Here is a 13,111-nt window from a genome sequence, read left to right as displayed (position 1 = left end):
TGAGTGGGCGGGACCCTGGAGGGAGGGTGTCAGAGGGAGGTGTGAAAGCCTTGAAACCAGACAGGAAGAGAGGAAAGACCAAGCCTGAAGTCTGTGAGCCGCGCACCACAGCCTCCTGACGCCCCTCTGAACAAAACCCCACCTTCCCCTTCGGCCGCCACCCCCACCTGCTCCCCCCACCACTGTCCCCGTGGGGTCCCTAAGGGCTGCAGCTTCATTTGTGGAGGTAGGCATCCAGCCACAGCTGCCCAGACTTCCTCAGGGACCCAATGATATCTTGCAGGGCCCGGAGCAGCGGCTTCTCCTGGTACTCAATGCCATGCTTGGCACACAGGGACCTCACCAGCGGGGCGATCTTGTGCAGGTTGTGCCAGGGCATGGTAAGGAAAAGGTGGTGCTCGATCTGGAAGTTGAGGTGCCCACTGAGCCAGTCACTGAAGAAGGACTGCACCACGTTGCAGGTGGCTGCCAGCCGGCTGCTGAACCAGTCGCAGTAGGGCTCTCGGTCAATCTCCATGACAATGCGATTCATCTGTGTGACCCACACAAACCAGTGGCTCTCCAGGAACCTGATGAAGTTGAGGAAAAGGATGGCTCCCAGGACACCACAGAAAGGGATGCAGGTGATGAAGAAACGGGTATAGTAGCTGATGGCCCAGGCCAAGTCCACCCAGTCCCTGCAAACGATCACGGTCATGATGGTCTGGTAGTGGAAGTACAAAGGGATGAGCAGCGGCGGCCCGATCAGGAAGAAGTACTCATGCTGGTGGCTGTAAGGCAGGCATTTCAGCGTCTTCTTGTTGTACGCAATGGGATGCCACTCGCCCAGGACAAACACATGCAGCATGTTCACATCCGGATCCTTGTGGAACACGTTTGGCGTGGTGATGGAAGTGGCGATGGTTCCACCAGTTGGCAGAGGCACCCTTTAAGTGACCGATGATGAACTTGTGTACGATATGGTTCCACATGGACTTCTTGTAAACAGAGAGGTGGCCGTAATCGTGTTGCAGCCATCCAGCCTGGGCCTGAGAGGTAGCAAGGAGGAAGGCCGTAATGATGGTTGGAATCCAGCTGTTGCCAAAGTAGAAGATAGTGAACCAGCCGATGCTCTCCATGGAGATAATGTGGGCCAGGTGGAGAAGGAAGAAGAACTGGTTACTCTTGAACAAGTTCATGTCCTCAGCGGTCTTCCTCAGGGCCCGGAAGTCGTCGGTGATCTGGAAATTCTTGCCGCGGTCCTGGCTTGGCTCCTCAGCGGCCAGCTCGCGAATTAACAGGGGCTTCATGAGCTTGCACACAAAATCAAGGTTGCCGTGGAAGGCCAGGAAGGCGTCCATAGCATCTTCCCCAGCGTAGTGCCCGATGACTCGCTGGCTTCCTGGGTGCTGGCTGGACCATTTGGTGACGTTGTAGACCTTGCGATCGATGACCAGCCACTTATCGGTGTGCAGGTTGTGCTTCTGAATCTCCTCCCAGCAGAAGGTAGGCATCAGCGCCTCAAGCTCGGTGGCCCCCCCTCGCCCTGGTTCTCCGTCTTCCCCATGCTGCCTGCTGACCGGGTGGCCCAGTGCACTGCGGTGAGTGTTGTCCAGGCCCTTTCGGCTTTTGTCTCCTCCTCCTCCTCCTCCCAGGACATCCCCTCCCCCAGCCTCCTCGCCTCGGTTCCGAGTATCCTAGCCTTTCCTTTCCGCTTCCAAGTGCCCCCAAGTGGTCCCCTCCCTCCGATCCCCTCCCCCACCTCGCAGTGGACTTTTGCCTCCAGAGAGAACTCCCGGGTAGCTCAGGGCCTCGAAGCCTCCTCTGCCCGCCCCTCCGGCTCCGCATCCTCCCTTGTTCCCCTCCGCCTGGGTTTCCACAGTGATCAGAGCGACTGCACCAATCCGGGCGGTTCCGGCTCCCGCCGGCGACCCGCGCTCCAGAGTGTGCACCTGATGCCCGCACAAAGAGGGCCGCGCGGCTCCGCGCACTTTGCGGTGGCGATATTCTTTTTTTATAACTCTAATAGATAGGTATTCGGAGAAGGCAACGGCACCCCACTCCAGTACACTTGCCTGGCAAATCCCATGGACGGAGGAGCCTGGTAGGCTGCAGTCCATGCGGTCGCTAAGAGTCGGACATGACTGAGCGGCTTCACTTTCACTTTTCACTTTCATGCAGTGGAGAAGGAAATGGCAACCCACTCCAGTGTTCTTGCCTGGAGAATCCCAGGGACGGAGGAGCCTGGTGGGCTGCCGTCTATGGGGTCGCACAGAGTCGGACATGACTGAAGCGACTTAGCAGCACCAGCAGCAGCAGATAGGTATTACAACATCTGTTGTTGTTTTTTTTTTAATATTTACTTATTTATTTGGCTGTGCTGGGTCTTAGTTGAGGCACACAGGATCTTCACTGCAGTGCAAGAGTTATCTAGTTGTGGCATGCAGGCTTAGTTGCCCTGGGGCATGTGAGATCTTAGTTCCCAGGCCAGGGATCAAACCTGCATCCCCTGCATTGGAAGACAAATTCTTAACCACTGGACCACCAGGGAAGTCCCCTACATTAATACTCTGTTATATCACTTTTGCTTATCTATGTACATGCTGTTCAACAGCTTGTCTACTCAACCAGTAAGTATTAAGTCATTCTTCAAAATCTGACTCAGCACCTCTCCTGTAAGAGAATTTGTGGGAGATACCTTCAGCTGGTACCACAAATGTGCCTTCAACAAACCATGCCCTGTTATCAATAATGACTCTTCATTTGAAAGGCAGCTCTTGGCTTATTCCCAAACTCTGGTAGAAGGTGAAAGCCTACACCATGTAGCATCAAGTGATGTTGCAATTTTGAACTATCATGAATTAGTTGTTTATCTGATCCACCAAATCACAAAGTTGACTATATACAGCAGCATTCCATCATAAATTAGAAATTGTAGGGACTTCCCTGGTGGTCCAGTGGCTAAGACTCCGGGCTCCCAATGCAGGGGGTCTGGTTTTTGCCCCAGGGAACTAGTCCCACAGGCTGCAACTAAGAGTTCACATGCCGCAAATAGAAAAGAACTCACGAGCTACAAATAAAACCCAGTACACAAATAAACCAACTAGAAATTCTACAATACAGATCAGACTCAGCATGTCTGGAAAGGACATCTCCCCCCCCAATCCCAAGGGGTCACTGGGGGTTTCTTGTGATCAGTTAAGAGAGGAGAAAAATGCCTGGTCACAAATAAATCTCTACTCTGTGCATGTCAGGCCACCCCTGCAAAACAGTGGTTATTGTAAACCCTCCCCACAAGGAAAGCTTTGGGTTGTTTGTGAGAAAGGAAAAGCCACTGAGGTCTAGTTCAACACTGACTCACAGGAAAGAGCTAATAGTGCTGGCGGGCTAGTCACAGACTTGCAATCAAAATTGGGAAATGGATGGTGAAGGTGAGCGGGGGAGAGATATGTGGGTGGACTCAGAATGCACATGAGGTATGAAGACATTCACCACAAGGATCACTTTGAAGGAGGCTCTCAATCAGGCAGACAAAATGACCTATTTAATTTCTGACAGTAGCCTCTTTCCTTAGCCTCCTCGGTGTTTGCTCAGTGGTCCATGCAAAGAGTGGCCATGGGGGACCTCCCTGGTGGTCCAGTGGTTAAGACTTTGCCTTCCAGTGGAAGGGGTGTGGGTTGGATCCCTGGTCAGGGAGCTAAGATCCTACATGCCTTTTGGCCAAAAAATCAAAGCATAAAACAGAAGTAATATTGTAACAAACTCAATAAAGACTTTAAAAATGATCCACATCAAAAAAGTCTTTAAAAAAAAATAGTGGTCACAGTAACAGGGATAAAGGCTAGGCATCGGCTTATCAAAGCTCATCCAGCTACCACACCTGCTGAGTGTCCAACATGTCAACAGTAGAAGCCAACACCAAACTCCTGATATAAAATGATTTTCCCCCCAAAATTAAACACATAAAATGACTTTCCCAGAGGTCCAGCCAGTCACCTGGACTTACACTGGCCTTCCTTCGTGATGGAAGGGGTAAAGATTTGTCTCCACACCTTAGACTCATATTCTGGGTATACATTTGTCTTCTCTGCCTGAAGTGCTTTTTCCAGCCCCTCCATGTGGACTTACAGAATGCTCTAACTATTGCCATTCATGTCCCACTCACATGCTCCATCCAGAGGAAATATTTTAAGGCAAAAAAAGAATAGTAATGGTCGTGCATATGTATAATTGATTGGTCTTTCCCTCCAAAGGTAACTGGCTTGACAAAATAAGAGAGTGGTCTGTTTAAATATTATCTACTGCACTAGCTAAGAGACCACCGGGAAATACTATGAGGGTGGGGTGCCACCGTATAAAATACAATATATGCCTTAAATCAGTTTCCACAACATGGTTCTATGTCCTCCAGAGCCAGAGTTCATGGGTTCAGGAACCAAAGGGAGAAGGTAAAAGTACTCCCTCTCACTATTATTATCTAGTGAATTTTTTCATCTTCCTCGCAACGGAAAGAAATTTTGTTCCCTATCAACGTGACTTTGAGCTCAGTGGATTTAGACATCTTAGTGCCCAAGAGAAACTCAATCACTATTCTGATGAATTCTGAGGCTGACCTCTGACCTTTCTGAAATTCTCATGCTGCTGAGTTGACAAAGGAAAAAGGTTTCTCTACTGGCCAGGGAAATTGATCCCAATTATCAGGAGGAAATTGGATTGCTGCTATATAACAGAGGTATGAAGGACTCTATGTGTGAAAGACTAGAGCACCTCCTAGAACTCTGGTCAATGGAAAACTGACCAATAACCCTGATCAATGAAAAATTGCAGCAACTCAATTAAGACAGACATCCAAGGATGCAAATCCCACGAGAATGAAGGTTTGGACCACCTCAATAGGTAAAGCACACTATCTGGGTGAGACGTTAACAGAGGAAGCATTGGCTTTTTGTTCAGGATTGGCTCCTGAACAAAATCAATAATGGCTACCAGTTAACTCTTGTGGCAATCTACAGAAGTATTAATATTAATAGAAAACATAGCAGCAATACTTTATATTATTTTTCCCTTTCTCCCCCACATCCTCATGATTTTACACGGAGAACGCTGGTGATTGCTAACATTTTCAGCTGAGAGTACAACCAAATAGATGACATACGTATCAATGATTAACCGATGGGACAATGCTCCCTCTGTTGGGACACACACACTTACCTGAGTGAAGGGCAAGAGTGGATACAGAGGGAGGTAGAGAAACGGACTATGCCCCCCAGATCTAGTCTCCCCTCTCCTCCACCCTGTTCTCTGCTTCCAGAGGTTTCTGCTGACCTCTAAGAACCACATCAGTGAACTTGCCTCCTGATATCTGGTTGAGGAATATCAGGAGATCAGAGGACAGAAGTAGAGTGAGATGAGATGTTTATTCTCTCTACCCATTTAGTCCCTACCTGTATCCACCCATCTAAGATTTCAGCTCCATCTAGGAACCCCGACTGTCTCTTTTTCTCTAGGTTCCAGTAACTGCTTCCTTCCACGGACCCTTCTGAAGCCCTGCACGCTCCCTTACGGGCGCCCTAACGCTGGCCTGTGAAGATCTCATTATTGTTGTTGCTGTCATTAGTCACTGAGTCGTGTCCGACTCTGTGCGACCCCATGGACTGCAGCCCACCAGGCTCCTCCGTCCTCGGGATTCTCTAGGCAAGAACACTGGAGCGGGTTGCCATTTCCGTCTCCAGGGGATCTTTCCGACCCTGGGATTGAACCTGTGTCTCCTGCATTGGCAGCTGGATTCTTTGCCACTATTGGATCCTCTTCAATTTACTCAATAGCTGTGCCTTCTGTTCGCTACTGTGACACAGACACAAGCCTCTGTCTCACCCACTAAAATATGAATTCCTTGAGGACAGGGGCTGAAACCCAGTCTACACAGAGTTGGCACAGAGCTGTGTGAAATGAAACTATCTCCTGCCATATTAACAAACAAGAAATGTCACAGCCATCGGCGATTTCTAGCCTCCAAATGTGAATGAGGGCTCCCAAAACTACAATTCAGGGGATGCTGCCAACCCCCAAGGTGATTGCTGAGGAGCTGGGGGAATGCAAGAAGCCGGGGTGAAGAAGGTGTCAGGCGAGTGTATGCGCCTCGGTTTTTGTCTCGTCACAACAAGGATTTGGAGTGACAGACATTAAAGCCCCCTCAGCGTGTCACAGCTCTCGGGTCTTGGACAGACCGTGTTATAGCTCTTAGATAAATCAGTGTTACAGCTCTATTTTATTTAGATAATAGCAGGAAAATCCATCTTCGAGGCGTGAGGGCACGTCGATCGAAAGACGCGAAGAGAAGAGAGCCCCAGCGTGCGGGACAGAGCGAGCTTTGGCTCCTCTTTTTATATGTTTTCCTCTCCCTGGGCCTGTCCTGTGTAAACTGGGCCAGCCAGGAGTGCTGTGTTTTACCTGAGGTCCTCACTCCGGTCCTCGGACCTTCCTTTGTTCTATTTTCATGGACTTTTCCCTTCCAGGTCTTTTAGCCACCGCCATTCTGGACTCCTTTTCCCTATTCTAACTACCTACCAATATCATATTTGTATCTCAGGTTTCAAAGCCCTACGCAGGGGAGGAAAGTCAGTTTGCTATTTTATGGGTCATTTTGTGGAATGAATGTCTTCTTTTACCTTCTCTTCTGCCTTTCCCCTCCACCTTGTATAAAGGAAACGACATTGTTTTAAGTCAGGCTGTTTGATTCAAATTCTATTAATAATATTCCCTTGATTTTAACTGTGTTTTTAATCCTAAGATGCTCAGTTTCCCCATTTATAAAATGGGGCTAAGAATAACTGTTTTACACAGTTGTTATCATGTATATCAAAAATGCATAGAAAGTATCTATTTCAATACCAGGTATTTAATAAGTGGAAGCAGCATCATTATCCATGTTGTTATTATCACAAGTACCCCATCAGAACTTCTAAGATACTAATTTGATTTTGAGAACCTGTAGTATTTAGGAAAGCAATTATTCAAAATTATTCAGGAAGGCAGGGTGAATCACTAGTAAGTCTGTTGTATTTTATTCATTGACATGTACCTAATGATGGTAAGACAGGCTTCTTCTCCAAGCCTTTCTACCATATAAAATGTCTGTATCCTAAGTAGAATTATTTTTGAACAGCAATCAGAGAGCCAGTGGAGGTGAAAATTTAGGTGAGGTTTGCAAAGTCTAAGATACTCCCAGAGCACTTAGAATTCAGAAATGAGTTTTTCACTTGTCAATGTTGGTCCAGATTTCAGCATCCTCTGTGAGCAATTAACAGCTTTTGCTATTGCCATTTTAATATAAAACCTCCATGAAGTGATTTTTGCCATTTTTCTTGCTATAATTATTGCCATTGTTCATTTAGCCAGCATCTCTCTCTCTTCTGTCCGATATATAAACAAAATGTTCAAATCACTTGACAGCTCAGATGACGGATGCATCTGTAAATCCTCAAGTTCCAGCCATATTATAGTATCAGTGTTGAAATTTTTCACCTAAAGAATTAGAAAACCTTTTACAATGGGATTAATACATCACATCATTTAACATCTACCTTTCTTCTTCACCTGACCCCGAGACCTTATCTAACAACAAATAACTTGCCCCATTCTTTCAAGGTGTCAAATGTCTTTTTTCTGTATTTGAATGATTTGATCTAAGAAAAGTAGCTTGGAAAAGCATTAGGAGTGTCAGGTTTTATAACAAACCATGTGGGTGGAGGGTTTTGTTGGGTTGATTTTTTTTTGGCTGACAGCAAACAAGTCTATCTGAAAACACATAAGCTCCAGCAGGTGCCCAGAGCTAATTTGGTTTGACACTATTTTTAAAAAGCACTAGCTAAGTTTTATAGCAAGTCATAGTGAATGGCTGTATTGTTTCTCTGTCTTCTGCAACCCAGGGACCAGTTTTAAAATAGGACCCTACGCAGAAGCCCATGAATCTAAAACACCCAGCTTCTTAAATCTTCTCCTAGATCCCTAGAAACAAAATGCTTAGAGGTTTACACTTGTCTTTGCACTTCACACCTTCCACCACGAAATTGAAATCGCTGCACTTCCTGTCAGCAGTTTTCATTTAAATCTAGTGAGTTTCAGCTCTGGCCAGCAAGGATGATGTGAAATGCTTGCTGGCAGCCAAATTCAAGATGGATTTGTCGATCCAACCACCTGCTGACAGCATGTGTTTGACTCCCAGCGTTCAAGGTGGATATTCATCGTGATATTCACTCTCCCTGTGGATTCTCACAGCAGACACATCAGTCGGCATCTCCTACTAATACTCCCAGCTTAAACGCCCACTTAGGTGCAGTGTTTGAAGAACCCTTCATTTTTGATCTCTCTGATACATGCGGTTAGCCTGACCTTTCCTCTCACAAACACAGAAGTCCTATTTGGATTAAGATACAAAGATCGGATTTGGAGAGTTGTTTTTTGTTTGTTCTGTCTTTGTCTATCCAAGCACAGAACTCACTAATTTACTGCTGAGGGTCAAAATATACATTTCTCCTATTGAGTTGGCAGGTGCAATGTTAAGAGTCAGTCAGACTTGGATTTGAATTCCAGCAAGTTCACCTGGCAGTGTGTCCTCTTAGGCAAGTGCGTCATCTCTGACAAGATAGAGATAACAGTACCTACCTCCGAAGATTGTTATGAAGATTAAATGTGATGATATGTGTAAAATGCCTAACATTAAGTCAGGTTTGTAATAAATGCTCAGTAAATTCTAGTGGCTAGAATTCCAGTTTTTAACTTTTATTTTATACTGGGGTATAGTCAATTAACAATGTTATAATAGTTTCAAGTGAATAGGGAAGGGACTCAGCCATACATACACATGTATCTATCTTCCCGCAACTTCCCCTCCCATCCAGCCTGCCACATAACATTAAGCAGAGTTCCAAGTGCTCTACAGTGGACTCCTGTTGGTTATCCATTTTAAATACAGCAGTGTGTACCTGTCCATCCCAAACTATCCTTTCCTCCAATTCTCACTCCTGGCAACCATAATTCTTTCTCTAAGTGTATGAGTCTGTTCCTGATTTGTAAATAAGTTCATTTGTATAATTTCTTTTTAGATTGACTTTTTAAAAAAAAAAACAGTGAAATAACCCATCTGACTCTCAGATAGCTCTGTAATAGGATAGGGGCAGCCAGCATTAGCCTCCTCTTGCCGACTGGAAAATGGCAGTGCAAAAAGGTGAAGGAATTCTCCCAAAGCCTTACAAGAGGGAAGTAAGAGAGCCCAAACTAGACCCCAGATCATCTAACCCTAAATCCAATTCTTTTTCTCCAATTTTATTATTTGCGGTTTGACTTTGTTCAACACCCTCTGAATTATTCAGTGGAAACCAACTCTTGATAGTCTCCATTCTTGGCAGACACAGTAAACAGAATTGCGAGTCTATGATGGGGACAATGACAAGCCATTCGAGTCATGTCCACCCTGGTCCTGCCAGTGCAGCCAAGGATCAAACTGGGGGAGGACATGGCTGCCTTCCATGCCATCAACTTCAAAAGACTGGGGTATTAGGGCCACAGAGGACCGGGCAGGGCAAGTGGTGGCCTCAAGCCAAGGTTAAGATGTGATGAGTTCAATGCTGACATTTTGAGGCTGAAGAGACAATAGGACTTGTTGCCTGGCCCACTCCACCCTCATTCAAAGGGCTGGCTCTGTAACACACAGTCCTCTTGGCAGCCCTGGGTGGTGCAGAACGGAGCTACCATGGTTGGCTGTCACCCCTGTACCCCAGACTCCCAGGTCTCAAAAAAGCTGCCCAGTGTCTCATAATTTAAAAAAAAAATTTTTTATAATACTCCAATTTTCCTATTTCCCTTGACTTTCACAATCATATTGGACTGTAGACAAATCAAGTATTTTGTAAGGAGCCTGAGGTTCAGACATGATAGCTGGTAAGAGAGGGCACTGAAGGGGGAGCCAGGCCATCTGATGCCTCATCCCGAATTCTTTGCACCACCTCCTGCCTCCTGTCGTAGCCATGGGAACCCAGCCACTCTGCCTCTTGGTCTCCCACTAGGAAGCATAAAGGGGATCCTATAAACATTTGCTGAATGGATGGTACAACAAAGGGATAATGAGGAGCTATGTGTTCCCATTGCTACACATTCTGCCTCTCTTTTATTGTGAATGAGATGCCCAGCAAACACAGCTGAAATAATCAACTCATTTTTGTCCTGTCACGCCAGTTTGTCATGTTACCACCAGCCAAAGCAGTAATGACCCGGGTCAACACACCCGAAACACTCCTGTGGAAGAGATTCTTAACAAGGGAAGGTTGCATAAAACATCCTGAAAGAACAAAGAAAAAACCCACAAAGCTAAAAGATCACAAAATTAATGTACTCCATCTTCGTTTAGCAGGTACTTCCAGTCTCTTTCTCTGCTGATGACCTATTGTTTTTGTTTTTCGGTTGCTAAGTCATATCCAACTCTTTTGCGACCCCATGGACTGCAGCCCACCAGGCTCCTCTGTCCATGGGATTTCCCAGGCAGGGATACTGGAGTTGGGTTGTCATTTCCTTCTCCAAGGGATCTTCCTGACCCAGGGATTGAACCCGCAGTAGAAGGCCCCTGAAGTGGAAGCACAGAGTCATAACCACTGGACCACCAGGGAAGTCCATGTAAATGTAATTATAGAGCACAAAGGTCATGAGACCATTTGGTCAGCTCAGTTAAAATGTCAGACTCATCAAGTTTGAAAAGCTGGAACATGAAAAAACCTAAGAAAGAAATTATGAGAGGTCTGAAAAAGCAAAAGAGAGACCAAGATGGAGAGAGAGAGAGAAAATGGGTCCAAGGACTATGCCAATGATAACCAATAGTGACAGAGCATGTTCCTGTTAGTATGTCTATCTAAACTTGAGTCAACAAAAACCCCTCAGATCAAACAGAATTGCGCTTAAGATTCCTTAGATTGCATTGTTTTTGTTTATAACAGATTCATTAATCAGGTGATCAAGGCCCTCTTTTGTCAAAACTTCCTTGATCACTCAGATTAGCAGCAGTCTCGTGCTCCACTACTGGACTGCTGGTCACCCAAGCACTTGTTTATAACATTTCCTGTTTCATTGTGATGAGACAGTGCTCGCTTCGGCAGCACATAAACTAAAATTGGAACGATACAGAGATTAGCATGGTCCCTGCGCAAGGATGACATGCAAACTCATGAAGCGTTTCATATTTTAAAAAAAACAAAAACAATATAACAAGACAGCCTTCCCAAACCAGACCTCCCTTTTATCTAATCACATTTCTGTTCCAGATTTCAATCCTCATTCAGGAACACTCGGTGGCAAAAACTTTTATAGTGTAGTTAAAGACACCTGCAAAATTCGATGGGGAAAAATGTGTGGAACATTTAGAGCCTCGGTGTGAGTTCTAGGAAATGTCTCCTGTCTTTCTGATCTAATTGAAGGGTATGTTAATCTCTGTATTCAACCCCACAAAGTGGTCAGTTGGGTAGGTCATGCTATTTGATATTGTTTTCCAAAACCTCAAATCAACATATTATGTATCTGTGGAAATAGAAAAGTCTCATGGGTCCCAAGACCTATAAGATGCAATAGAGAATTCTAAAGCAAACAGGTGAGGGATGACAAAATTACCACAGAATGCTAAGAGAAAAAAAACAATATATGGGCTGCTGCTTTATTTATTTTTTGATGGAGGGCAGCAATCTGTGCTTATGAGAAATCTTAAAACAGTGTTTCTCAACCAATGTCACCACCTCCAGGGGACATTTTGGACTCTTGTGGGGGTTATTTTATTGCCTCAATGATAAGAGGACCCCAAAGCCATCCAGTGGTTGCAGACCAGAGATGGCAGATGTCCTGAAGTGAACGGGCTGGTGCCATGGGGCAAAGCACTCTTCTCCACCCTATATGATATCATATATATCCAAGGCTCTTGCCCCACATTCATGTAGGTGAAACCCTATTTACAATCATCTAAATCCTATGCATATGTTTTAGATGCCACATCCAACTTCTTCAATGTGTCCTCTCGTGAAGAAGTACCAACACATTCACATGCTGAAATGCATATTATTTTTTAAATAAATCACTACTCTTCCATTTCTCTTACATTACAGTTGAAATTATGCGTCTGTAGGCTATATAAATCATCTATAAAATATACTGTAGGGCAGTAAAGTGAGCGTTGCATGTAATCTGTGATAAAATCTGTTTTAATTTTCTGTTTCCATCCTTTAATCTACATTCATTAATAACATGACGGAATTGGGAAATTATCTGCTAACATAAGTGGGTGCAAATTTACTATCAAAAAGGAGATTTATGCAGTTGTAAAGCATCTCCTCACAAACTGTTTAACTGCAAAGAGAAAAATAGTACCACAGTGGCAAAGCCTGGCAAACACCACCTTAATCAAATGATCAAGGTTTAGAAATATATATATAATATTTGTGTGTGTATATATATATATTTAGGGAGAGATATCAAGAAAGAGAAGCAGAGGGGAGTAAGAAGAGGAGGAAGGCGAAGACAGCAAGAAGAGGAAGCAAAATAAAAATGAAATGAAAGGTAAGAACTGAAGTAACAATTTTTAAATAGTTATGAGTCTGTGTGTTTATATAAATAATTAATGTTAATTTTCTATTTCATAGGTGTAGACAGACTCACAGAAAGATCTAAGAAGAGAACAGTGGGAGAAAGCAGTGTGAAAGAAGAAAAAGAACAGTACAAATGTAAAAAGGGTCACAATTTTTAAAGACAAATGGGGGTGTGGACATACATTAACATATGTAACTTTATCCTGATTTACAAAACTTTCATAAATTCAGTGTGAGATGTGAATATAAGAGAAGCTGATAGAATTTTATACCAAACAAACAAAAGCAAATCAAACACCTCACTCTAACCCTGTTCAGTCTACTGTACGGATCCTCCCAGCAGTCTCTGACTGCAGCTTTGCATGTGTCCCCAAACTGCAGCAGAGAGTTTTTTTCTGAGAAGCTAAGCAACAGAGTACGTTCTTTATGTGCCCATAATCATATGCTCCCAAGTACAAAATGTTACGTCAATGATTAACCTAACAAATCACATTTTTGGAAAGTTAGGCAGGCTT

At 44.6% G+C, this 13,111-nt stretch overlaps 1 protein-coding gene and 1 non-coding gene across 2 annotated transcripts in view; one reads left to right on the top strand and one right to left on the bottom strand.

Moving 5' to 3' along the window:
* Positions 1–214: 214 nt before the first annotated feature.
* The window catches only part of LOC133042868 (acyl-CoA 6-desaturase-like), a 33,683-nt gene continuing 20,786 nt past the window's right edge, over positions 215–13,111 (bottom strand). Inside the window, 2 exon segments of the mRNA XM_061123890.1 lie at positions 215–881; positions 883–1,575. Of these exon segments, the coding sequence (XP_060979873.1) occupies positions 215–881; positions 883–1,575 (1,360 nt within the window).
* On the top strand, positions 11,108–11,211 carry LOC133042963 (U6 spliceosomal RNA). The gene has a single exon (XR_009689656.1). It is a non-coding gene; the product is annotated as a U6 spliceosomal RNA (small nuclear RNA).

The sequence above is a fragment of the Dama dama genome, chromosome 21 (assembly GCF_033118175.1).
Source record: "Dama dama isolate Ldn47 chromosome 21, ASM3311817v1, whole genome shotgun sequence".
Taxonomy (NCBI): Eukaryota; Metazoa; Chordata; class Mammalia; order Artiodactyla; family Cervidae; genus Dama; species Dama dama.
Note: the sequence above shows the minus strand (reverse complement) of the source record. Positions and strands in the feature narration are given on the sequence as shown.